Raw genomic sequence first — 27798 nt, forward strand, 5'->3', positions numbered from 1 at the left:
GACATTGTGTCAAAGGTCGAAACAACAAGGAGGGAAAGGCACGACATCTCGTGCGGTTTTTTTTGTTGTTGTTGTTCGCGGTTTCACAGAAAACTCGTCACAAGAGATGTGCTGTAGAGACACTAGCTTTATTCCATGCCAGTTCGCACAAATCATTTGCAAGCTCTAAACCAGCCGCGCACACCACTCAGAATGACTGGAAAAAAAAGGTTGTGTGCAGTGGCATGCCATACCGTTGCTTCCTTCCTCGAAAGAACAAAACAGATACAGCTCCCCTTTTCTAGTCCCAAGACTATCCCACTTCAATAAAGCTACGCATTCCTCCTGTAAGCTCTCCTTCATTGAGCGCTCTATAACCTGTACACAAGCCTAGGCTTGGCTGCTGTCTCTTCGGGACGCAGCCACAGCCGTCGCAAGAACGAACTCCCGAGAACATGGCAATAAATAAGCGAGCATCATCGTAAAACACTGCAACAACTTCTTTTTCTCTCGTAAAGATAGGCACACTATGCATTGTACTTCAAGATGGATAAAGGGACCAGGAGTAGTGGTGGGGGAGGGGGGGTAGTGGTTTGAAAGTATGCCACACCTCAGGATAACAGTGATCACAAAACGAAGATTAGTATTACGGCCTCACTTCGTTAGAGAGGCATGCAGTGGAATACTGGGCTGGGCTGCACGCGCACACACACAAAACACGAAGGGAGCCGTAGGAACAAGGCGTAGTTAAATGTTTATTGTGCATCTGACTTATCTGTCATCTCGGGTGTGTCGTAAATCTCTCAAAAATCTAGTTTATCTTACTCTAGTAAGCTGCTGCTTTCTTTTATTTTTATTTTTTTTCATTCTCAGCCTTTGGTGCAGGAAACGTGGGGAGTAGTGGGGGGGGGGGAAGCAATAACTCGACATCTCTTCGCTAGTCATGACTGATATATGAAAAAAAAAAAGAAAAAAAAACACAAGCAGGCCCTGCAATGAGTGAGCAAGAAAAAAAAATGATGCTAACGGCTCAATGAAGTCAAGATTTCTTCGCAAGTATGTCATAGAAGAAGAGCTATCTTGAAACAATTCTCAACAAGAAAATGCAAAAACGAAAAAAATACCCCAAACTTTCTTATTTCTTTTTTTTCGTTTTCTTTCTGTGCAAGGAAACAAAATGGGGAAGGGGTCTACCGCGGGCTCTGACCACGGCAAGTGGAGTAGTAGTAGTAGTAATAATATATCTCTTTTGTCTAAATTTGCCTAGCACCCATTGGAGGGGCGACAAAGCAATAGAACAAAAACAAATCACAGCATAGTTTTCGGGCGATGCAGGCACGCATGTGCACGATTTTGGCGGTCGCCCCTAAAAAAAAAAATGTCGCCCGATTTGTGGCGGTTCTGGAAGGACTAATAAAGTGGGCGATGTTGAGGACCGTAAAGAAGTGCATTTTTGTGCGTTCCCCCTTTTCTCTTCTTTCTTTCTTTTTTTTTAGAGGGACCGGTCAGGGCATAGGGCGCAGAGCTGCCGCATCGACAGCCGGTAGTGGGTGGGACAAGTCTTCAATTCAAGAGGATGTCAATGTCACTCCAGTCAGAGTCCGAATCTTCGGTCTCCGAGAGGATCTCGAACACATCTTCCAAGTTGAAAGGCGCGAACATGTGACTGTCGGCGACGTCGAGGAAGTCCCACAGGTAGAGGCGCTGGAATAGAGGAAAGATGCAACACACTTGTTGGGAATCCATGTTAAGCGAAACTTCCCTGAATTGTTTAAGGTACCATATTTACTGCATTATAACAAGCATGTTATTTTCTGCTATACTTCACAAAAAGAAATGACATGCACGGTATATTCAAGTACACAACAGTTTCTGCCGCAACACTGAAGAAAACTATGGCCTTTGTTTTCTCCAGTAGTAACCAATCTTGTACCACCAAACTGACCAAAATAGAACTTTGGAAGACTACTTTATTAGTCTCAGCTGATTTGCTGCCTCTGTAGTGTCCTTTTATATGCTATTGCTGAAGTTTAAAACAATTGGTCGGCTTGATCTGGTTGCAGTTTGAGCACCTGTTCTGGCAGTGCCTTACAACTTCAATGAAACTCGATAGACAGACGCATACTTCCTCATACACAGCAGGCAACACAACAGAAGCTGTGCAAGTACGGTGAAATCCTGAAAATTCGAAACCTTTTCACTCGAACTGCTCTGTTGTCCCAACAAAGTTGTATGTATTTGAATTTAAACAAAAAGAAATAACACGGCTGTGAATTCGAACTCCCAAAACCGCACTACTGATACTTAAGACTAAATTTCTTGCTCCCATGGACCGCCTTTCGGACAAGCCAAAGGCAAAGGTTCGACGTGTCACTAGCTACCGTAATGTCGCGTGCTGTAAAAATGACAAGGAAAAACGTGCGGGGAGCCCGAGGCCAAACTGGAACTAGGAGAGCAACCCTTTCCCATCTGGCTTAAAAGGAGCAGAAATAAAAAGTCAGTTTCGCCCGAAAGGCACGGCAATGATAGCAATAGCAAAGCATTAGACAGCTAGACGAAGTTAGAGTCGTAGTTTAGTCGGCCATATAAATTGCAGTAAACGTTCACATAGTAATTAAATTAACAAGCATTGCATCACGCACGTACAGGAAAACATGAACACATCTCTCTCGATGACTGCGGGCACTAGCTGTCACGATGCTAATATGATGAAGAATGCCGGCCTCGGAGGGCGAACGCTGTGGGCTGCCTCTCTCTGACACATGTCCGACACTTGAGATTATGCGAGCTCCAATACTAGGCATGCGGGAGGACGGCGCATGTAAAGTGACCAGCCATCTCGGCTCGCCCAAGCTTTGCACCCGCCACAGATCACCTCTAGCACACAACGCGTGGCTTGTGTGGACAGCCTCGTGCAGCCAGAGATGGGGTAGAGGAAGAAGAAACTTGGCTTGCCGAGGCATGGCTTGATTAGATCGCACTCGGCAAGCGAACATGCCAGTCCCACATAACCTCAACAACGCAGTTGCGTATTCGCACCAGTGCAGAGCACATGTGATTTAGTCTCGCACATGCCTCGAACCAGCACAGCAAGATACTGATGCACCATAAAAATCAGCAGGAAACCCTTTGCTGGCCTGTCACAGGCATCTCTCTGGTTTCTTTAACTTGATCACTTCTTTTGTTCAACTACATCTGTGTGTATGCTTAAACAAATATTACATGTAACAAACATACTTTAGTGAGCAATGAGACATTGTTAAGATGAGGTTCAACTACTTTTCACATGCGACTTTTTTTATTTTTTGCTGCAAATGAGAGAAGTCTTGAGCATTACCAGCGTTGTCTGCTTTGAATGAAGTGGAGCATAATGTAAATCAGCACATGTCTCGCAACAATATTTTCCAATTTACCTCCATGATCTCGAGGTCACCGTTGTGGTTTTGCCTGCGCCGTGGCCGTGGAGGCGGCATGACAGCTTTTCTTCCGTCTGGGTACATGTGCTTGTAGAAGCAGGCGCCCGCAAACGGACATTCCCCCCGGCCCTCCTGGAAGTACCGACATGGCTTCGCACTGCAAGGGATGGGGAAAAGACAGAGATGGAAGCACGGGGTTTAGTCGAGTGCATACTTGCAAACAAACAAACAAACAAAAAGAAGACGAACAACGAGCCCAGCTCATCCAGCAGTTTTGCATTTTGTATTCTTCATGCAGCCCTCAAGGCGATTTGAGATCGTCCGTTGCTCTATACTTGTAAAGATTCGTACAGGTTTTAGAGGAACAGTTTCAGGTTAGAGGAACAGTACAGTTTCATCGGCCGTATAAATTTGCAAACATTCGCTTACTATGTACATAAATAAGCATGGTGTCGGCGAGCGCAGGCAAACGTGAACAGATCATACTTGATGACCGCAGACACTCGCGCGATGTCTAAACATAGGCATGAGGAAGGACGGCAGAAGCAGCGCACGAATTTACCTTCGTGCTACCTCTCAGTTCAACGCGAACTTAACGCCGATAACATACAGCACGCACAAAGCTACGAACTGCAGACGAAGCTATACTCTGCCCCCAACAAACATAGCTCTCAAGATACAGCCACACGACCGAGTGTAGCGGTCGTCTGGCTGAAGTGGTGCCTGGTTTTTTTTTCCAAGCAAAAACAAAAGCCAGCGTAATACGAAATAGACGCGCGCTGCTATTCACACGCCTCCAAACAACCTTTGAAAGACATACGGCTGCATTTGTTTATCACAGCATCGCACAAGGCTTCGTCAAGTAGGATGGCTCGGAAGGCTTCGCGACCTAACTAGCGTGGTGCGATAAAACGTCAGCATCTGTAGACGGAAGAATATTGTGCGCAATCACAAGGCACTCAGGATAGCTTTAACCTTCGTGTATCGTGAAACAAAGCTACAGAAGAAATTCAACGAATGATAAAAAAAAACTGTGCGCAATAGAGCACGAAAAAAGGCAGCTCTCAGAAGGACAGGAAAGGGCTACTCGGGAGTTCATTTCGATAAAAAAAAACCAAAAGCATGTGAGGCAACTCAGCCACCCACAAAGAAACATCCAGGATGCAACTGGTTTAGCCATTTACCGTTTCTGTCCTTGAACCCATTTCTATCTTTGTCGCAAGCTTTTTCATGTAAAGATAGGGCAACACCATGAAGGTGCGTTAAACAGTCACGTTTTACACCAGTTTTGAGCAGTTGTTTTCCACTGCCACTCATAGCACATGCTCAAACAGGTCACCGTCTCAAGCAATACGGTGCTTGCTTCTTTCCAACACTTGTGCTGCTGCAACTTTGACCCAACGACCCTGGAATCTCGCGGCAGACTGCTTAATTTGGCCTTTGGGGCGTGCGGTGGGGAAGTTTTGTTGCTATACACGCGATCTCTCTCGTAGCCGAATAACGAATAACATAGCCGTAAACGTATTCCAGGACTTTTCAAGGGCCTTGAAAACGTACTTTTCAATTTTAAGGGCTTTCAAGGACCTGTGTAAACCCTGATTGTAAACAATACCAAATGGTGCAAGAAATGAAGAGTAAAGTTGTGAACATTATTTTTTTTGCATTGCCTGTCTTGCATTTAAAAATGCCATCCTCCATGTAACGCATGAACACTTCAAGTAATGTTTAAAAAAAAGAATGCAGCTGACTGAGAGTGCAGCTTCAAGCGAAAATCTTAAACTGGACCCAGACGACAGTGGCGAGTCACGGTTGAAATATAACTCAGTTTGAATAGCCCACATGTGTAGTTAAGCCCATGTTCATTGCAGAGTAAATTTGATTTTCTAATAAATTTTGACGCAAAGCTTTGTGCCTTGACAACAATGATAATCCAGAGAAAAACAGTCGCCAGCAAGAAGTACAACAATGTGAGCAGGACAGTAGTACACAGTAATCCGTAGTACTAGCAAGTGGCAGTACGTAGCAGCAATGAACAGCAACATGTAAGGTTGAGAATGGAAGTAAAAAAAAAGAAGGCTGACAAGGCTTTGCATTCAAATTACCCAAAACATCAAGTTCTGGCAGAAATTTGTCACAAAATATGCAATGTACGGATCGCATTGGACATTCAGCTAAATGAGCAACTTCAGACTGCAGGGCTTCACAGACTCACCTCATAGCGGATTTGTAGTCTGCTATTAATTTGTCCTTCTCATCCCCCATGTCCACCCAAAAGCTGCTTGGTGTCACAAAGTCCGATGGAACTCGACATTCTGGACATGCCCTGGAGGAAAGGACGAATAAAGAATTGGGTTGGTACAGCTGAACCCTTGTAACAATATTCAAGTGACATGAAAATTCCATTGTTATAACCACAATGCATGAAAAAAAATCAAAATAGGGGAATGGCGCTGTTGTGAGAAAACTAGTGCCTCTCCCCACCACCTTCCTCCCCACCTGCTGCTGATCATTTCAGCTCATTTAAGGGGAAACGTGGGTTCTAAAATGTTTATTTTTGGTTCAATGTAAACTAAACTTCACTGTTTTGATCAGTTTTTCATGCGAATTTAAAATACATAATTAGTTTTTTTGATAGCTACTCTGGTTCGAAATGTAATAAAGTCTAAAAATAATCTTAACGGGTACATTCTAGGGGACCTTTTTGACAATTTCGCATTGCTAAACACAAAAAGTAAGTGCACGACCCTAATGCCAAAGACTTGCTCTAGGTGGTGATGCTATTTTTATTTGCATTGAAAGCATCCTAAAAAAACAGAAAGCAGACCAACATTTACTGTGAACATCTTTTCTTATTTTCACTCTATTATTTTTTTATAGTAATTTATAAAATGATGCTAGAGTGACAGAAATAGCATCACACCCTAGATCATTTCAATGGGAAGACATTGATACCAAACTTACTATTGTTACTCAACAACATCACAGAAAAAAGCCCTGTAAAGGCTGCAGCATGTAAAAACGAATTGAGAAAAACACATTTCATGTTTAGACAGCTCTAACTTTTTCTTTTCCAGAATGCAGCTACAGCAGTATTAGCAACGTGATTTGGCCAAACCAAATATATGACTGCACCCTTCCAGAAAACTGGGAAAAGCTTGTTATAGGGCCATGTACTGCCCCTAAACCAGCATGAGAAACTACCAGTTCATGTGCCGGTTCCAGTCAGTGGCCTGCAAGCTAAATGAATACACGAATTTGATAATAAAGGTAGCCTTCTCATAGACAAATAAACTTGCACAAAGTTCAAGTCAAAAACATGCATGGAATACTGATTGAATGACCTAAATTGATTATTGTCATGCATCAGGATGCCAGGGCTGTATGCAGGGTCCTTTGCTGGGTTGTGCCGCTTTGCAAGTCTGGCGTTGGTAGCACTGTCTGGATGCTCCTTTTCCTCCTTCCAAACCTTCTGCGACTACCAGCTTAAACTTCCGCTCCGTCGCGCACTGTGATGCCACCAAGATTGCTGCAGTCGTCACACGCTCGGCCGACTCACCCGCTGAATACTGAATATTACACCGTATCAACGCAGTCTTGGGTGCCAGTGGACGAGCCGGCTGACAATCCGATGACATTAACCTGCAGCTAGGCCCAGTAGAATCAATGGCATCGGTAGAATGTGGCACTTTGGACGCAAGAGGTGATACCGGCTGTTCTGTTCGTGTCGGACGTCCAGGCAGCACGCCGTCATCCGTGATCTTCAGCCTCTCGTTCCGCTGACACTTTGGTTTTCTTCCATAAGCTTGACAAGTATTCCTTAGGCAAGCGTCGTCTGACATGCCACAAAACGAAAAGACTGTGCGTCAGCCCCGTGAACGCGAGTGAAAGCAGACGAAGACCCACGCAAACCAGCAGTAACGGTGGAGACAGCGGCGCACGCAGAACAAAAGTAAAAAACAAGATGGCCGCCTCGGTCGCGCCAGCCAATAGGACGTGCAGTGGGGGGGGCTCGCCTTGTGCTCCGCCCAATCATAGTCCGGAAATCACCCTTCAGAAAAGTGGCAAGAGCGGTCGTCCTGTTCAAGCGGCGCCATTTTGAGCCCGTGCAAAATGTGTACAAGAAAACTAGCTTCAAAAGAAGCCCAAGGTTGCGGCGGTCAGCTGGTGACTGTGGCCACGGCACATGCGGGAAGTTTGAACAAATTTAGCCCGGCGCAGGGTGCTTCGTGGCTCCCACAGGCGTTTTAAGAGCTGATCTTTTTTTAATTTACCAATAGAAATCAGCGTTAATGATTTGAGGGCAGGTGCTCAAAGGCACAAACATTCCTAAAATGCGTTTCCCTCAAAATAAATTTTTGCTATTCTAGAACCCACATCGCCCCTTAACTGCTTAACTGCTTCCTGCGCAATCCGATCGCGTGTAACAAGCCAAGGCTGTCAACGTTAAGAATGACACTGCTGCATCAACTGTAAAGCACGGTCCCAGGCAGCAACTGACATGCTAACTCCATTGAGGCATCGCGTTGGTGGCCTCAAAGGGGCCTTTTAAAAGATGCGAGAAGGTTGCTGTGGTAGCCTCTCGGCTTGAGAAATCCAGAAGAAATGCTGAAGTGAGATTGCCACAAGCATCTCGCCACGTACTTCTCGCTACCTTACACAAGAAAACCACACGACTGTCAGCCTTGCTTGCATTACGCGAAGCTTGCCGACATCCTTCTCCAAGGCACCGAGGTGATCCACGTCGCACAACGGAAGGTCCCTCGCGAAAACGAAGTCCCGGAGGGACTGAATCATCTGCAGGGCCTCCTGCGAGGATAACATTGAGGTATCCTGTCCTACTGAATCATTGCTGCCGTCCTCGCCATCACCGTCGCTATGCAATGCATAAGCACTCGCAACAATCGCCTCATCGTTTAGAAGTACTTTGTTTCCAAATCTACGGCAGTGTGCTTTCTTTTCTCCGGCGATGTCGTGCCATGCCGACGATCAGCGGGCAGATCGGCCATCTTTCATTTCAAACCACGTGGTCAGGAATGATTTCGATGAAACCAACAAAGACGAGCACGAGCATCCATTGGCAGGGGTGCACGAAGTGAGGGGCCAGCAAGAAACCTGGGAGCAGCACAGTGCAGTGAATGTGGTCCATTCGGGTTTCGGAGGGTGGTGCGGTGTAGAGCTACGGGCGACGCCCATTGGTGTTCAGAGTGGAAGGGCAACCGGAGAGAGGCGTGCGAGGCTGGTGATGCGGAGAGGGCTGGAAAATGAGTGCGCAGCTGCTGTTGAGGTGGCGAGCACTTGTGCAGCTGCTCAAATTTTTCTTTTTTTTCCTTTTCAGGAATTTCGCATTTCATTGTGTTACGGCACGGACACCTAGGAGGCAGACTTCACCGTAACCACCGATAATCTGGCATGGGGGCGTTGTAGTAAGCGGGTTATTTCACCATAGAAAACATACAAAAGTTGACTGTGCAGCAACTTCTCATTGCTACAACCGATGTATTGTTAAAAGCAGTATCGTTGTAAGTGGGTTTGGCTGTACAGCTTTTGTAAGACGCTTACCCCCTCTGTAATGCCACACTGGTATGGAAAGCGCAGTGACAGAAAGATAAATAAACAAACAAACATGTGTACATCATCTTGCTTTAGACACAGCTGCAAGCAGGTAACCTGCATTACAAAGGGTAGGAGAACGAGTTAAAATAAATTGTGCGGCTTAACACCCAGAAATGCAGAGTTGGTCATGAAGGATACCATAAAGGAGGACTCCGGATTAATTTGGCCACCTGGGCCCTTTAACATGTACAGTAAAACCTCGTCAATTCGGATTTCCCGGGACTGAAAAAAAATGTCCGAATTAACCAAATGTCAAATTATCGAGAGTATCATGAGAAAAACAAACAAATGCTTACTATGTCAACACACTTTTATTTACTGAATTATCCGGCAAACTCCTTTTCTACTTTGCATAAAAAGCAGTACGGAGATTGGAGTTCTCGCCATCTCGTAAGTCATTAGCGCTCGCAGCGATGAAGGCCTCGCGACTTCCTTCACAGGGCAATCATGGCGCGCATGTTAATCTGAGACACTTTTCACTAATGCTCGCACGTCACGATTATTTTTTCGCCAGGTAATCGCCATCGTAGTGTAGACAGCGCTCTTCATCCTCGACAGCTTTGCACCGAGTAAAAACAATACTTTTCGCCGCAACCGCTGCAGACGAAACCGCAGTTGGCGTCGACGCGATCGTGGACGGCGGCATTGTGGTTCTGAAGGAGCGCGGCCAACGCACGCACTAAGTCAAAATGAAACCACCGTTTACTGCAACTGCAGACGAAATCGCAGTCGCTATTGACACGATCATGGATGGCAACTACACGCAGCCGTCAAGGCACGCAGCTAATGCGGTGTTGCGCGCGCCGGTAAATGCAAGAATAAAAGTGTTAAATGCAAAAGATAGGCACGAAGCATTACGGCATTGCTGTCATTGAAGTGCAATTTCCACTGATGACTATGACAATGCGAACTCCGTCACTTCATTTCGGTGGACGCCAACGCCGCTTTTGCTCTTTTGCATAGCTCTTTTGCGTTGCACATTTGCGTTGCTCATTGGCGTTGCTCATTTGCGTTGCTCATTTGCGTTGCGCATTTGCGTTGCGCATTTGCGTTGCGCATTTGCGTTGCGCATTTGCAGCGCCCCACACTTGCGGAGTTCTGAGAGTAGTCTGAATTAAGCGATGTGCAACCAAATATGCCCAAATTAACGAGAGGTTCAGTGCATTTAATGCATACGTGGGATCGAAAGACGAGACCAAATTATCCTATTTTACCAATTAGCGAGGTTTTACTGGACGTGGAGCACGATAGACAAGCATTTCTTCACTCCGTCCCAATCAGAATGAGGCCGCTGCAGCCGGGTGTCGCACCCACGACCTCGTTCACAGCAACGTGATGGCCTTACTTTGTGCAATTGCCCAATACTTTGCCACTGCTGTCAACATTTCGTCTCCTAGCAGAGACTTCTTCTTGTTTAACTAGCTCAGTTAGACACTAAAAGCAGCATTCCGTGTGTACTTTGGAGAAAGTAACTGCTCCCCATTTCTTGCCATGTTCCCGTTTCTTGCCTCAACACAGAAATGAAAATGTAACGTCATGCTGTAGGTAAGCATCCTCATTTTTCATGTGAAACCGTGGTATTCGAAGTGCACTTTATGGCACAATTTCGTTGTTCATGGTGACACAACATTGTAAAACCAAATTAGTGTCAATTTTCTCAAAAGCCGATGGTAAGGATATGCTTAAACCACTTCTGCACAGTTCCACATGTATCAGTTTGTACTTCAAATGAGTATATTACATTGCTCCCGTTTTAACCTGCATGAAGGACTGAAGTGTGTAACCGCTCGGTATGACTCGGCAGCCATCACAACCGAGATACATTTATCTAACCGTTTGTTCTTAATCGTCCTACACTCAACTAGACGCACGATAAACAGGATGCGGGGTAACCTTCCCAATATACACCCACCACCTCACATCAAATTATCGCGCGGCCATGCTTACATCTTCATTGTGACCAAGGGACCCGTACGGGTCCCAAAACTTCATGTTCTCTATTCTTCTATACTTGGTGAGTGCATGTATTTTTTTTCTTCTTTGGCATCAGTATGCTTCCTAGCCACACGAGTTTTTCATCGAACACTAGACTATATGTAACCACTTCAGAGTAAGCTATGACAACGACTGAATGTGGTTTGCATTATAATGTACAGAGGGTCGCACGAGGAGATATGCACCAGCGAATTATATCCACTCATTGCCATGATGCCACACTGGATGCGAACATCTTTCAATATCAGCGCCTTCCATCGGGAACGATGTTCTGGAATGCGGAAGCACAGAGAGCAGGTTTAGAGTGGTTTTGTGGGTGCAGGTTCCACTGAATTCTCAGGGCATGACCGACCACAGATTGCCATTGAAAACTTCAGATTCACTCGTTTCTGCCATGCTACCTTCTGTGCACAGTCATTATTTTCTTACATTTTTTAATGGAAATCATGCAGAAGAATTTGCCCCGTAGTGCCTGGCTTCTGCAAATACCCTCAGCAAATGTCCTTAAACACACTGCAAATAAATCTTAATTCTCTGTCCGACACTGCAGCCCTGAGAGAGCATATCGGGAGATTGACTGTGCCAGTGCCCGAGAGTATTGGCGAGGAACATCCTTCACATTTCAAAAGTTAAAACAGCATGAAAGCACTGGACGAGGCATGAAAACAGACACAGTTTCTTAGCACTAGTGTTCACTGCATGCTACCCACGGAATAAACAGCAGCCTAGACCTCATTCCTTTCAGCCACAACCTCACCGTGCAATACATGAAAAAAAAAATGTGCATACTGCCTCCATGACGCCAATAAGCTCGGCACGATGAGCCAATGTGAAAGGGAACACCAGATTTAGCATTTAAAAAGCCAGCAATTTTTCTTGTTCCTGCGCAGAAATTTAAAAGTGCTCTTTACACAGGGTTGCTAAATATGAGAACTGTGTGGTAGATGGAAGCAAGATTCAGACCTAAGAGGAAGCTTTAGCTCGGGTGCTCCTTTATAAATACATGTAAAAGGAGAATTCATTTTTTTCGGCAACCACTGCACCAAATTTGACCAGGTTTGTTGCATTTAAAGGGATACCTTAAAATCTAGTGACTGTTAGTTTCGAATTTTCCGTTTCACTCGTCAATTCTTTATTAAAAATTGGCGAAAATAAAAAAATTTTGGGATACGAAACTATCAAGATTAAAACTCAGCAATGAAAAATTATATCACAATTCGGTGTATTGAATCTAATAGTACATATAAAGTGGACAAAATTGATATGTTACATTTGAATCTCAAAAAATTTAGTGATATGGAAATACAGCTTTTGCAGAACCCTTGTAAACAACGTAACAAATTTACATGTAAAATGACATATCGAATTTGTCTGCTTTCAATGATCTAATGGTTGCCATTCACAGAACCGTGATATCTGTTCTTGATGCCGAGCTATGAATCTGTAAACTTCAGGCTTCTATTTTCAAACTTGGCAAATTTTTGAAGATCTTTCTAACAAAATTCAAGCCCTAAATAGAAATTCCACTTCCAACAGTCACTAGAATATAACTTTCTCTCTCAAACGCAACAAATTTCATTAAGATCGGTCCAGGGGTTACGTCATAAAACAGTTCTTGCGTTTTACATGTATTTGAATAGGCCGCGACGGAGTTGTGCCCGAGCTAAAGCTTCCTTTTAAAAACCGATTACAAGAATCCGTATTCCAACAAAGATCAGGCATTTCCTTTCACATCAGCACAGAGTGAACTGCCTGGAGGATGCAATTCGGTTACTTTCCGACGCTTCTACACCCAGTTCTGGCCAATGCCCCATCCTCACCGGACGGTCTTGCTGTCGAACTGCTTGGAGCCACGCCACTTGCGTATGCAGTTGAGGCAGAAGATGTGACTGCACTTCTCAAGGATGCCAAAGCGGCGCTCCGAGGCGGGCTCCTTGTCCATCACCACGTCCATGCAGATGCCGCAGCACTTGTCCGCGCTGCGCTGGATCGCAAACGACAGCTCCATGTCCTGCTCGTGCCGCTGGACACACTCCTGGAACCGAAGCAATTGAGACCGCACGTACGGCGTTGGAATGAGCAGCGCAGGTGACTACACTAATGCACGTATTATCATCAACCTATTCATGTCCGTAACAAGACAGAGGTCTCCCCAAACGATCTCCAACTACCCTTGTCTTGCACCAGCTGACCCCATCCTATGCCTGCATATTTTCGCATTTTATCGGACCACTTAATTCTCTGACATCCTTGGACATGCTTCCTTTCCATTGGTACACACACCTATTGGATTGCACTAAACAAACTTTAATAAAAGTTCTGGAGGATGCACGTCAGCACGCAGTACACACCCATTCTATAACTATAATAAACCACCAATTGCATGCCCTACGCACTACGTGGCCTGCCCAGCTCCATTTCCCAATTTCCTAAACTAGAATGCCCGCCCCACCCATTCTGAGCACAATTTCCACCAATTTCGAAACTAGTACTAGCACAAGTTCCGAGATAAATGCAGACAGAACGGACAACCGACAGCTCGGTTGCCCGTTCTTCCCTTTTGTCTTCTGCTGCATCGTCGAACAAAGCGGTTTCGATTTTGTTGGGGTTATACAGCAAAATCCCAACAATTCGAGATCTCTTCATTCAAATTGACGGAGATTTCAAACTGCTCTGTTGGGTGCCAGCAAAATCCTACGTACTGGAATCGACAAAATCTCTTGCGAATTTGAATTTAAAAAAAAAACAACCACACAACGGTTATTTCGAACAATGTTTCTCACTCCCATGGAACACTTCTCAGACAAAACCAAGCCAAAGGGTCGATGCATCGCCTGCTACCGCAATGTTGCGTGCCGCAAAATGACGAAGGAAGAGGCGCGAGAACCCAACCGGCGCAAGCACAGTGACAGGCGCCCGCCCTTCCTGCATGGCTTAACAGGAGCAGGAAGGCATCCTCAGCGCGGGCTTGATCGCGTCACCACGCGCTCACCTACTTCGTCTACTGGAGAGTTGGCCGCCCTAGTCGTACCTCTCTGTGCTGCGATCGCTGTTCCTCGTTGTAGGGATGCAGGCAGGGCTTCTGGCAGAGGTCGCACAGCTCGCCGTGCAAGTAGGTGCAGTTGGCGCCAACCGGGCAGCCGTCGCTGGCCACCTCGTACGGGCAGAGCGGCAGAGACGCCTCCTTGCTCGGCGGGGCCTTCTCAGCGCTGCCCTCGGGCCGTACGATGGACGCGTACGACTTTGATGCTCTGGCTGCCAATCCACCTGTCAGCAGATGCATTTGTCCATTCATTCGCTGGGTTCGAATGTGGCAAGGCCAATAACAGGGTTATCGATTATACTTCAAAGGTGTTTCAACCTGATCTTGTAGGTATGGCTTCATGACGGAGAAAAAGCATGGAAAACAGGACAACAGGAAATGCACCTTATCCCGTCTGCTCTAGGTGTCCAGTTTTGCATGCTTTATTCCGCCACAAAGGGGTACGAAGGATAATGCTGAAGAAGGCTGAGGATTCCCTTTGACCCCTATGGATTGATTTCTGTTCTCTATTAGTTGACCGGGCTTAACATGCTGAAGCAATACAAGGGCTATGGGGACGCTGGAGTGGTGGAGTGCAGATTAATTTTGTACACGCAGGTTCTCTTTTTCTTTTTATGCACATTTAAAGCTTGGTACACAAGCCTTTTGCATTGCAACTGCATCGGAATCCGGCTGCTGCAACTGGGGAATGAGACTTACAACCCTGTAGCCAGCTGCAGAACTGATTGGTCGACTGGGTTTAATGTGCCGAAGCAACATTTCGGCTACAAGGGATAGAATTTTGGGAGGCTTGTGAACCATTTTGATGACACAGGATTAATTGATTTAATTATTCTCCCAAAGGAATAGCTGCGCCAGGAGGAGAGTGTTTGCGAAAGTCTAGGGACCAATTTTGACCACCCGCTTCACTTAAGATGTACGTAGGTCAAAGTTCACGAGCATTTAGGCAACAAAAAATATTGTTCTTACAAACAGCACGGTGCAGAGCTTTACAAAATGCTAGCCCACTGCAAAATGATCATGAAATCGGGAGGATGAGCTGAAGCTTTGGAGGACATGCCATGCAAGCAAAATGGTCATTCAATCTATGATGACTCAAAAGCTGAACTTGCTGTCGGCAGCAGCCTGAACGTGCCAGTGTGCCATAGGCATGAAGAGAATGAACAAAGCGGTTCAAAGAGGGCCATGCAGGTTCAATGTCTCACTGGTTTCGAAGCTGCTTGCAGCAACAAGCAAGCTGCGCAAAATATACACGCTTCCGCAAATAATGTGGGCACTTCGAGGCACAGGCGTACCATGTTTACTCGATTCTAACGCAATGTCTTTTCTTAGAAGAAACTGACACACCTGCGAAGTCGAACAGTGAATATGTTAATGGGGCATCAAGCTCTACTAGAAAGTCTGCAGGAAACTTTAGCTCAGGGTTTCTCATATAAATACACAGGAAAAGAGAAATTGTTTATCTCGGCAACCACTGCACCAAATTCGGCGAGGGTTGTTATATTTGAAAGAAAAAGTTATGGAGTCAAATCTCATTAATTCGAGCACGCTACATTCGAACTTCGGGTTTATTGAAACTGGCGCCATGGTTCGGTCAAAGTTATGTTTATTCCAATGGGCGAAAACACCCGGGACTTCAAACTCGCCAAGCATTTGCGACGGTTACATACCGTCGTAACATACCGCGCTAAGACAATACTCTGAGCAGCACGCCACCTCACGTGGCAGCTTCTCCGATAAGCATTGCTCTGACCCTGCCATAGAGGAAAGGCCCAAAGTAACCCCTCAATGCCACGCACGGAAAAAAAAAGTTGTGGGAGAGATTTTACCCTCTCTCAAATGGTAAGGACACCATTTCTGTGTTGCACCGTAATACCCCAGCCACGCTAGCAGTAAAACGCATGCCGCGGGAGGGATCAATCCTGAGGCGATTTTTTGTGGCTCGCTGCGGTGACAAGCGAGCCACGAGCGGAGAAGACCAGAGGGCCCCTACAGTGATGTATGCGCGGGAAATTAGTATCATGCTGGGCTATGCTGTTTTCCTGCAATCATTACTGCAATCATTATTACGTAACGCAAATGAACAGGAATAGGTTTAAACCAGTTTTAACTAGAACTTAACCATTTTCAAAGAACCTGAATAGGAAAAGTTTAGAGTCGACACGGTTGCTAGAATTCCCTGACCGGCTAACAGGTGGGTGCTGCCACTCACAGTAGTGATCAGCATGACGACGAGACCATCACTGCGGGAATAGCCAATTACCAATAGCCTCTTATGTACAGCCAGCATCAAGAGTTCAAGGGCTGTAGGATCAGTAAGATTGTACAACATTATGTTACTCAAATATACTCGTATGGGCTGCGAATTCGCGTAGTGCCAGGCTACGTACTCGGTCAGCGGAACTATTCAGCTTTTGCCCGGAGTACGTCATATGGAAACTTCTGGTGCCAACTGTACGCAAGGAGGTTTTGTGAATAGAATCGAGTAAACATGGTGAAGCATTTCAGAGTAAACCAGCAAGAGGCATGCAAACATTCGAAGTTAACACTGGTGTCACATGACCATTTTAGGTCACGGTCAAGTTCAATCCAGGTCGATTGCTGCTACATGGGCACTTTAGATTGCGACATTGCTTGTTCTTGTCAATCATGATCCATTCATGCGCACTATGATTTTTACTGCACGTCAGGCAAACTTGTCAAGTTCTTTGTAGTCACTCAGCGACATCTGATGCGCTAGAGCTTACCCAACTAGATGCAGATTATTGGACCACATAGCAGTGATCACAGAAGGAAAAAATTTGATACCGATCTGCATCGATCGCAGTCGAAAGTGCCCATGCAACACCGGTATAAGTTGGAAAAGAAACAAAGGAGAACATACTTTTGGGGACAAACTCTGGCGCGTCGGCCCAACTAGAAGAGTGCACCGTCTTGCAAGTTGGATCGCCGCTCCAGGAAGACTCATTGTTGTTCTTTTTAAGAACCGTCAACGGCCCTTGGGGGGAAGAGAGGTGGGAAGAAAGAATGCTCAATCAGGTGAGCCCGCCACCACCAGCCGTTAAGCCGCAAGCAACATTAAAGGAGTACCGACACACATTCTCGAAGTTGTACAAGCTCTACAGCATACTTAACAAGTAATAACATAAAGTACTTCTAGGACATCTTAATTTGACGTTAAAGTTTGCCTCGAAATACTGGGCACGTAATTATAGCACTAGAGTTGTAGCTTCTCTGCAAAGTTATTGGGCTACTGGAGCTGTAGACGTACTTGTAGCAAAGCTGGTGGCGAGATCTTGCAACATTTTGTCTAACTACAATGTGTTTGAAAAACTCGTATTGGGTCAGTGTGCTCATCGGATGAAAATCAAAACGGCTGCACATTAATGATTATGTCACTACCCATGCTTTACAGCAACAGTTAAGCAGAATACCACACGTCACTGAAGTATTAACTTTGTGTGCTCTCTGTTTAGACTATGTCACAAGGTGTAACTAGCAGCGTTGTTGCTGCCATACAACTTCCTGGTATCCCAGTGTTCTGCAAGTGCTATTACATTTACAGACAAAGCTAAAGCTCACTATTATCGTGACACGAGGCAAAATTTGCCGGCATCTTGCAGCAGTAAGGCTAGGTACGATGGAGTTGATAGAGAGTGCTGCACGCAATTCTGCAGGCCATGCTTTTGTGTGGCCACCACAGCAATTGCAGGAATGGAGAAATTCAGTGCACAGCGCGGTTGTGCTGCGTCCACTCAAACTGGTTCCCAAACTAGGTACCTAGGTACCCAAACTAGGTCCTAGGTACCCAAACTAGGTCCTAGGTACCCAAACTGGTTCGCAGGGAGAAGTACTGTTACAAATTAAGTAGGCTGCTTGGAGCTTCAATTACCGCAAGAAAAATAATGTCCACGTTGAAAAAGTCATGTCGGTGCTCCTTCAAAATAGGATAGTAGCATTATGCGTGTCAAACAATGCTCATGAGTGACACTAGGCAATAAGCAGCGATAGGCTCGGTCAAGTGAAATGCGAAGTTCCAAGCACGACGAGGGCACATTCACGTCGGCAAATTGAGGGAGGTTGCACGACTGACCGCGACTGGTGACCTGGCAACTAAAAAGTGACCCGCGTTGATCGACATTCGCAGTGGTGAGTGCGGCACGCCACTTGCCATTCTGAAAAGACTCAAGGTCGTTGCTGTATTTCGCACTTGCTTTCACAAACACCTGCTTTCACGAAGACAGCATTTGCTCCTGCTTCATTTAAGTAGCGTAACATGGCGGACAACCCGAGACATCTTGTTTACCTCAAGCAGGCAAAAATTTCTAGCCACGTGAACCAAAGAGCCACACGCAAGTCCAAGTCTTCTATCACATATTCGCTTGCCTCTCCGTGCTTTGCACTTGCGTTATTCTTGGACTCTCTCATCACCTTTGACAGCGGGCTTGTTACAGATGCCTTGGAAAGTACAGCGGTAGTGTCAGTTGTGGTTTTGCAGTTGCTGTCACAACAAAAAGATGAAAATAATAATAAAGCAGCCTGTTCTAGCATGCACGTTTGCTACCACCACTGTCGCCAAGCAAAATAAGCAAAAGCGTATTCCGCTGTCTTGCTCCTAGGTGCCACTGATTGGCCCTGCAGCTTTGTGGGACTAGTCGCAGGGCTGAAAAATTTAGCAGTAAGTGGCTAGCCAGAAAGAATGGCTTGTGGACCAAAGTGACCATTTATGGCCATTGCTTGGCAAGCCAACTTGGTCGTGCGTCCTCCAAGATTCATCCGTGTGAATGCGCCTCGTCACTACGCAACGTGCAGCTCTGCTTACGTTCTTCAAAATAAGACCTGCTAACCTCCTTTAAATACACTTTGATGATGGTAAGGCTCCAGATGGAGCAAACCTAGGCAGGTGTTCTTAAAGCTTTTCTTTAATTCCGCTTGAGCCCACACCAATGATATATCCTAATTAAGCGTGCATTTGTGAATGTGTGTTTGATAAGGACAGATCAGGGCTGCGATTTTGTAGCTATGCCTTTTGCTTCTTTCTCTGCCCCTCTCATCATCCACCGTTCATATATCGACAACGCTGGTGCAGCGTCGCTCTGACCATTGATGAAGTGCAGAAAGGATAAGCACCAGAAAAGGCATTGCTACCAAATCACGGCACAGAAGCGCATTCATGAGACGTGCGTGGGTGGGCATTCGTGGTGGGCATTCGGGTGGGCATTGGTGGGCTTGCAACTGCCAAAACACCTTTCTACTGTTGAATGCTAAAGCAAAACAGTGATGCGAAATTATGCATCCTATGTTTCCAAACCACAGACGCTCAGAACTAGAAGACAGCACTTGGAATCGCGTGCTTAGATTCTGCAGTTGAGCCTTTTATTTTTATTTTTGGAGACAATTATCAAAAGACAAGTGCGCTATAGTGAATGAGAGCTCAAGTTAATGTTCACACAGTGAATCTTGCATGCAGTGACATGGTTTGTGAATGCGGCAAGGTGCATGGGGGTGCGTGCTTGAATTCAAGGGCCAGGAAAGAATGAAAATGCACTTCAGCCAATTGTCAGCAAGTAGTTCTGCACAATGAGACAGCTGAATTTCTACAGCATGGTCAATTATTGTGCAACATTTTCTTCCACAACTTTCAATAGGCTGCAACACGGCTGTAACTGGATCAGATTCCAAAAATACTTCCAACCTTTCACTACTTACTCTTTACACTAGCTAACCATGTGTTAGAATTTATTACGGTGCCTCCTTTTTCATTATGGCCTCACGCAAAGTGGAATGTTAAAATGACCTTAGTAACTAAGTGACCTACACCAAAACTAACTTATTTAACAGTCAGCACAAAAACTGAATATGAATGTAAGGCTTCATTATCATAGATTAGAAGAAACTACAAAAATGGAAGTACCTGCTTAACAAGAAAAAAATTTACCCTGCTTAAGCACATTTCAAACAATGTAACATTGCTTGTGGTACTGCACTTGCAAGTCCCAATAGTCTTTTAGTATGTTAGGAGCATCGTACTTCCCTGCAAGACCTCACGTGCGCGCCATGGATGGAAAACCAACAACATTGATTGTCAGATTCAACACAGTGGCCTGTCTGCCTATTTTCTCGTTTTTATTATAGCAACAAGTACAAACATTTAAAAGCAAAAAAAAAATATTTGAAAAAAATTTAACTGAAGCGAATGGAATAAGCCTGGACCAAAACATTTCACTTTTCCACTACGCACTTGCAAACACAGAAATCGGTCACCGTGACTGGTGCATGCAAAATGGGAATGCAGACCCAAACGTAGAGATAATGCACCTCCAAAAAAATGCCATACAACATCAGTTCGTGTAAAAACAGGCATTTGCTGCAATTTTCAAGCTTTTATTCCTTTCCTTTGTTTTTAATTCCTTCACGACACTATTAGTTCAGGTCTAAATGCACTGTCCTTCCATAACAGAAGTCAACTTCTTAATCTGTGCTTGCTCGAATATAATTAGGATTTAGTAGGGTTTATTGTCCTAAAACTGCACGGAGGATTACGAGGGACGCCACAGTGGAGTGCTCCGGATTAACTTCGACCACTTGGGGGGTTCATTTAACCTGCGCCCAAAGCTAACCACACAACTGCTTTTGCATTTTTGTTCCCACCACAATGTGGCTACCACAGCAAGGAATCGAACCAGAGACTTTCACTTAAGAAGAATGCCACAGCCACTGGGCCACGACAATAACTGAGCTTGTTTGTTCTCTGTTTGTACTCTGTTTCATACATTTCGGGGTCTTCTTTCACTCCTTGAATGGGTAACGAAAAAGATAGTGTCGCATAAGAATGAATGCTGCAGGTATGCATCACTTAATGATGTAACACTAAGCCTTATACCTTTACATTGCAAAATATGATGTCATTATTACATGAAACGCGCCGCACACCTGGACCTATTTATCCCTGCAACAAGAAGAGCAACATGTTTCTGCGAGCCACGGCCACGGTGCACAAAAACATAGTCCGTCACATACGGGCAGCACAAGTGTGTGGAAATGATGCTCGACTTCAGGTAACCTTATGTTCACAAGTTATGGTTGTAATATATGAAGCAATTATTTTGTAGAAAGTGTCACAGATCAATTACAATTGCACTACGAAACACAGGGAGAGACTTCTGCGAGTGCCTTACTATTTACCTAGCTTTCCCACCTTTGCCTGCCAAGTAGGTCTCCCGATTTTTACAAGTGCCAACTCATTCGGGCTTTTGTGCCGGTCCACTGGCAAGCAGGAAACTACCCGACCAACCTGTGTGTGGTCCGCGGCTGACGGATGATGAGCAAGCCGGTGTGGCTGCCTCGGGTGGACTTATTTGTGACCGGTTGCCCTGGTTTGTTCCTCGGCTCCCCCTCCCCGACCGTGTGGTGCTGTCGGACCGGGGTTTGGTCCGGATGTGGTCGTACCTGAGAGAGTAGACAACAGCAAGGCAGGAGGGGATACGGACCAGCTCTGCTACAGCGACTGTCATGCCTGTACCTACGGCAAACCGTCATCAAGACTGTCATCATAGCAATAGCCACAAAGCAGCTTAACGAGTCGCTCAGTCCTTCCGGCCCTTTCTGTACCCAGCGGCGATGATCAGTACATGTGTCAGCTTGATTAGATTTGCGGTTTTCTACATTAGATAACAGTGCTGGTTAGTGTTAGCGGCATTATGTGTACTTCATTTTTTTTTCTATGGGGTACTTCAAAGCTTGGATTGAATATATGGCTGCCTGTGCACTGCATTTCTTGGAAAAGTCTGGGAAATTTGGCTAAATTTTCATCATTTCCTGCAGTACAGAAAGGGGAGGGAGCTCTACCTCGGGGCCAACTCGAATTTCCTAATACAAGTTGTACATGTGAAAAGCAGAAATATTCTCTTTGGAAACTGCGAAACCTTCCCAATTCCCTACATTGAAGATGAAGAGCTTAATTCCACCCACTATTGGAAGCAGAATTTTGACACAGGGCCCACAATGTTTCACAATTCCCGAAAATCGGCAACTTAACCCATTATGTACGTGTTGCCTACAGTCAACACGAAAAAAAATTTTTTTTTTTTCTTGCGAAACTTCACTACTGATAAAGTTTCTGGCTAAATGTCTCCAGCCAACACAGCCTCACAGGCAGCAAGCGTCATTTCTTGGATTAGTGCAGGAAGGAACATAGGACGAGGAAGAAGTAGTTTGCCATGCAACTCGGTTTCTTTTGAAAGCATGGTCAGAGAAGACGGAGCGATGCAAGTTATCCGGCTGCATTGGCAACATACACGTGATGTAAAGCAAATGCAATGTACACCTACAGTTCACGTATGATGAGGGCTGTCTGCACAAGTTCCATACAAAGCCACAGGTGGCTTGGGGTGAAGCCCACTTCCAGCGTTCTGTGAGGTGTTGCTTCCCTATTACTGAAGAGGTTTCCACAGAATTTTTTTCTTCTTTTCGTTGATTATGCTTATTTTTGGTGTATTTTGCACATTTAGATGGGAAAGAGCCTTTTTTTTTTTTCAGGTATTCGCAAGACTCATCCACAAAGGGTTAAAGGAAAACTGATGCACAAAGTTTACTAAGTTAACGCCATACCAAAAACAGATGCCACCCTTCTGTAAACTGCATCCGTTAGGCGATCGTACAGCCATCGTACCTTGTGGTGTACTGCATTGAACCTTGTTGCAGTCACCCTGCCTTGTATTGCAGGTACAGTTCGCACCTCACATGCAGGATTTCAAATAAAATGACTGGATGAATGAAAAGTTCAGTTAAGAAGTCACTGGGGTAACAACTGCCCACAAGAAAAAAAAAAAAAAGAAGTTGTTCAGTGCACCGTCTTCTCTTGCCCGAATTGGCACAACCAATTCAAATGACTCCACAAGTAACAATGAAAGGCAAGGAAAACAGCGAGAGGTTGTAGCCGATTGCGCCATCTTACCTGCACCGCGTGCCATAGATGCATTCGCCCTTGAGGTAATAACGGCACACATTGTCCACCTGGCCCGTCGAACGATCGTGCGAAAATAAGCACCGACGCCCGTCTCTGCACACACCACTTAAGAAATATCTGCAATAGCAAAAAAAAAAAAAAGAAATAGCATGCAGTTAGGATAATTGAGCTAGTTCATGTACTAGTATCGCTATTACGCTTGTGTACATAAATATGATCACAAAGAGGAGACGAAAATAGCTAGCTCGCAACTGCCAACAGTAGGGGTGCAAAGCCTGTCTGCTCTAGAAAAGTTATGACAGAAAAAAGATAGAGAGGTGATGCATTCTCTATTTGAGAATTACCAAAGTTACCATCTTACCATTACTGGCTGTAACGACTGGCAGGGTTTATCAGCCTCCATTAAATTTACTGAAATGGCTGCCACCACTTACTGTGATCATGCGTAACAACACGGCAGTTCCCCACCTTCCTGCTTCGATCCTAATTTGCCTGTACTTCTTGCTCTTCATTGTGAAAGCAAGAAATAAATGATAAATATCAGCTATTACTTAGCTGCATCTCACCAAAGTGTAAGCACCATCGTGTCATTAGGATTTAGCTCAGATGATTGTTTTGACACAGCTAGGCCTAGAGAGATGGCACCAAGAGGCAGGAAAGAGTAGATTTCCACCCAGAAGTTGGCATCATAGCATTGCACAGTATTGATCAACACTAAATGCTAAAGTGAACACAGCGCCAGGTGGGTATATGCAAGTGAAAACTCCTCCCGACGACAAATTGTTCTAGCCGTAAGTATGCATGTTGTAGACAGAATAGGAATACAATACGTTAGCAGTGCTTTGTAAGTTATCGCTTCAGTTACTTCCCAAAGGCACCTAATTTCCATCGCCTCTTGCGCCTTCCTGGCAAATGCCTGCCGCAGAGGGTGGGAACCGTCTCCTCTCGCCTCCGGTTACCTTTGCAGCGCGTAAAGTGAGACGCACAGGCCCCATTGTGCGAGCGTGAGAAAAATGTAAGAACAAAAACATTCCAAGCGAACACATGAGCATGGGAACAGCAGAAGAACAAAGGGATTCGAAGCTGGATGCCATGGAACAGACTGCATGACATACAGTGCTGTTTCTTCAACTCACACCAGGTTTCATTTTAAAACAGTATACCGGCAAGCAGCAGACGAGGAATTGTGCTCGCACATGTTATCTAAATGTGCCTTCAGGATTGCGCATGCGTGCTCCCAATCTCAGATGGTATGCCAAGTGTAAAAGCACTTTATTCTCCGATGCATGGTGGCAATTCAGACAGAAGTTACCTGCTGGTTGTGGAACACAGCAATGAAAAAGTTTCATTTCTGTTGTGCTGAAAAGGGTGACTTGAGAACCAACCCCAGTAATCATGTAAAAAAAAAAAGTGGATGCATACGGTAACAGTTCATTTCTTCACTGTCTCCCGTCCTGAACAGATCTGGCAGAAAACTTAAATTCTGCCTTCGGAAGAAAACCTGTCATCTATAGAGAAACTAAATGCAGTAATTCAAAGCACAAGCTCATGCGCTCAGGACACTTAATAAGGGCAGTCATTTCTCTTGCCCGAAGTAAATGTGTCTGTGGCACTAGTCAACGATATCTTAAGGGACTACTTGATGCCTGTTAACTGTTGGGTACTAACTGTTTGAAGTTGGATGTACTGCATCCAAACACGGTATTAAGACTCCACCATGAAATTCCACATTCAAAAGAAATTCAAGTGCAGACAAGCCAATGGTTGAAGGCAAAAAAGTTGTTTATGCCTCATTCTTTCATTTACGCAACACACTGTAGATTACATAGGGCAGTATAGTTCCTATCCATGCCACATGCATAATGGCCAGTTGCAATAACAGACCAACTGGGTTTTTGTTGTTTTTTTACCCAACAAACAGTGCAAGCTTTACAACAGAAGAGGTTATGTTTATTTGGTCAACCGGTTAATCTTTGTTAACTTATTATCGCAGAATGAACAAGACTTCATTAGTCTTGTTCATTATCCATAGTTCCTACAGATCCAAAGGAGTGTAGGTCTCTTCAATAGCCTAAAACATTTACTGTGCTTAACTGGTGATCTAGAGAGCCCCACAGCACAACATAAAACCACCAGCTGTTTGATGCCAGTTTAAACAGAAGCGAAATTTGAACCTGAGGCTTGCTAAACATGCTCTAATGTATAGATCATGAACAAAAGGCAATGCTGGCACTGGTACTGGGCCGAAATGCATGCACTTCTGTCACTCTGCCTCTGAAGTTCACAGAATCCCCCCCCCCCCTTCAACTCTCAGTGAGAGCATAACTTTGTGACCACATAAATGAAGTGCACAGCATGAGCTGTAATGCCGCTGCAAAGGTAGTGTGCGAACAAAAGACTTTTTTTTTTTTTCAGGAAAAGAAATTGTGCCTTTTAATCACGACCGTTTCACAAAGCACTAACTTACGACGAGGTTTCACTATTCTGAACGTGTTGCCTCCAGCAGTTGGTCTCTGCCGGCAAGTTAGACATTACGAAGCACAAGTGAAGAAGAGCTGGTCCTGTTACCGTTAGATCAAGGTTCGTGAATAATCCACCCCTCAGTGCGCATAATTCTTCTCGAACTCGAGAACACAAGTGGGGCATAGAGGCATTCCAGCGTAAATGTTTGACAAACATCATGAAAACTGACCAACACACTACAGCTGCACATTTCAATAACGAAACTCGGCTCACAAACGTGCTGACAGCTGCTTGTCAAGGATGGCTCGCTATGATATTTCACATCCTTTGTTTCTTTGTACCGCGTCGAATTACCGACTGACACTATGGTTGGAGGTAGGCAGCAAATATATCACGCGGAAATGTCATACAACTCCATCTCAATTTACGGTTAAAAGTAAACTGATACGTGCAGCGGAAAATTGCCTGTTTCTAGGCGCCACATCATCAACGTCCCAACGCATACTAGTGACACACCGAGGGGGCGAAAAACATTTTTAAATGCCCTCCCGCAAGCAGATATAGCGTAAACGGTAAAGCTAGCCAACTAAAAGAAAGGTAATAGCCCTGATAAGCGACGGCAGGTAACGACCGTTTGTCTCTAACCAGCGGGCAGTCTGACGTACTACCATCGCGTTCAATATGAGCCACGCGCTTTCGCGTTGTAGCTCATAATGGACGCGATAGTACACGTAAACGAAACTATACTCACGACTACATGTCACCACGTGCTAAAAACAAAAGAACGAAATGCATCAAAGAAACGATTCGCAGATGTGTGCCAGCTACACAGGCTCAAACAACGTGCATAAGTTGACTACGCACTCTAGAGGCTCGGGTCTAGTAAACGCGGCGGTTGAGGATAGGAAAAATATACAGACGCTTCTGTTAATTCACGACCGCTGGTTTTTGCAAGGTGAATCTAGCAGAAGCCATCCAAACAGTGACGCGAGATAACCGTCCGGCCCCCTATTTGAATGGGAAACTTGTGCCGCGCGGCTGGTTGTCGATGCCGTGGTAATTTTGCACAGGTCGACTTTTGCACCAAAGCAAATGCAGCGTTCGCATTGTTCAACACGAAGGGAGTTACATGCTACGAGCATTCGTCGCTATTTTCACTAGGCGGTGGCCCTATCAGCGAAAAAAAGGCACAAGTGCACACGTAGGCTGTGCTGTATTACTCTTTTTTTTTCTCCTTCCGTCTAGTTGTATTAAGACACGGTGGTATCGCCATTTGGTACGCGTACACATTACATAACGTGCTTGCCAAAGCACAAGACACACAGTACTTAGCGGTGAACGGCGGCTTGCTGCAGCACTGAGCTTCCCGAGAAACGTTATCGGGCACTTAATTAGATTAGACCGATTACGAAACACTCCTTTTTCTGCTCAGGTTGTGCCATTTCGGTGCGGGCAGTACACTTTCCCTAGAGAAACGACGGGCTTGTACGGCACACCGGCGCAGGCCAACTGACAAGAGCGTTTGGCGGGTTCGCCCGTAATTGAAACATTATCGCGTCGTCGTGTTTCTAGGACGCTATTGTTGAGAGACAAATTGTTCAGCATGTTTACTTGCCTACATAGGACACCTTCCGAACCGCCCTCCGCCATCTTGCTTTCCTTAATGGACAATTTTGGATGAGGGCGCTGAGATCTGTGAGTCAGCCGTCGATGCTGGCTCCGACTTGCGCAATCCGCGCTGGTGTTCTTCACAATTTAAAGTACTACGCGAGCGAGGCGAGAATGTTTCCTCGACGTTATGGGACCGTAAACGTGAGCGAATTTCCACGCGGCAAAGCGAACACACAGTTGTCGTTTAAGCAAAGCATTTGTCGATGAATGAATGGAACGTTACGAGAGTGCCTTAACCATTCTTCAGCGCTTGCATTACGCAAGTCGAACGACAGAACTCCCAAGCTTACGAAATGCGCAAGCTGATTGGACAAAAACTTGAGGCTCCACTGATTGTCGCGCCATCTTTGGGCTATGAAGCAAAGTAAGAATCACAAGATAACGAAAGTAGTAGTTTTTTGGAGAGACAGAAAGGATATCTCTATGCAGCAAGTAAGATTCAGAAACTAACAACATTACCGAGCAAGCACATTTCATTAGTCATTTTTGCAGGCAGAGGCGTCGGTGGCTTACGAAACTTAATTTTGTCATTATCTGGCGACGCGTCGATCGGATAACATTTCACATCATGCTACAGGAACACTTATAAAACAGCAACTGCAAATTTAAAGACTGTGGTGCCGCTTTTAGCTCGTCATGTCGAACTTGTA

General features: G+C 45.3%; 1 protein-coding gene across 2 annotated transcripts; it reads right to left on the reverse strand.

Moving 5' to 3' along the window:
* Positions 1-109: 109 nt before the first annotated feature.
* Positions 110-27427, reverse strand: LOC135905101 (probable E3 ubiquitin-protein ligase makorin-1). Of its 2 annotated transcripts, XM_065436088.1 has the most exons (9): positions 27093-27424; positions 23003-23131; positions 21341-21495; positions 16931-17044; positions 14035-14270; positions 12824-13038; positions 5608-5718; positions 3393-3552; positions 110-1683 (listed from the first exon to the last, which is right to left on the reverse strand). In XM_065436088.1, the coding sequence occupies exons 1-9, from the start codon at positions 27125-27127 to the stop codon at positions 1543-1545; spliced, it is 1296 nt and encodes a 431-aa protein (XP_065292160.1). In that variant the 5' UTR covers positions 27128-27424; the 3' UTR covers positions 110-1542. The 2 variants fall into 2 exon arrangements, with proteins under 2 accessions (XP_065292160.1, XP_065292161.1); XM_065436089.1 differs by lacking the exon at positions 16931-17044 and having other exon boundaries at positions 27093-27427.
* Between the last annotated feature and the right edge of the window lie 371 nt (positions 27428-27798).

The sequence above is a fragment of the Dermacentor albipictus genome, chromosome 6 (genome assembly GCF_038994185.2).
Source record: "Dermacentor albipictus isolate Rhodes 1998 colony chromosome 6, USDA_Dalb.pri_finalv2, whole genome shotgun sequence".
Classification (NCBI taxonomy): domain Eukaryota; kingdom Metazoa; phylum Arthropoda; class Arachnida; order Ixodida; family Ixodidae; genus Dermacentor; species Dermacentor albipictus.

Bases quoted from the DNA above. Each gene is read 5' to 3' on its own strand.
- LOC135905101 (XM_065436088.1), bottom strand. From the start codon at position 27,127: ATGGCGGAGGGCGGTTCGGAAGGTGTCCTATGTAG. The intron at 3,553-5,607 runs GTGAGTCTGTGA...CATCCCTTGCAG, and splicing joins GACTACAAATCCGCTATGAG to TGCGAAGCCATGTCGGTACT. The intron at 1,684-3,392 runs GTAAATTGGAAA...CCTCTATTCCAG, and splicing joins GTGACCTCGAGATCATGGAG to CGCCTCTACCTGTGGGACTT.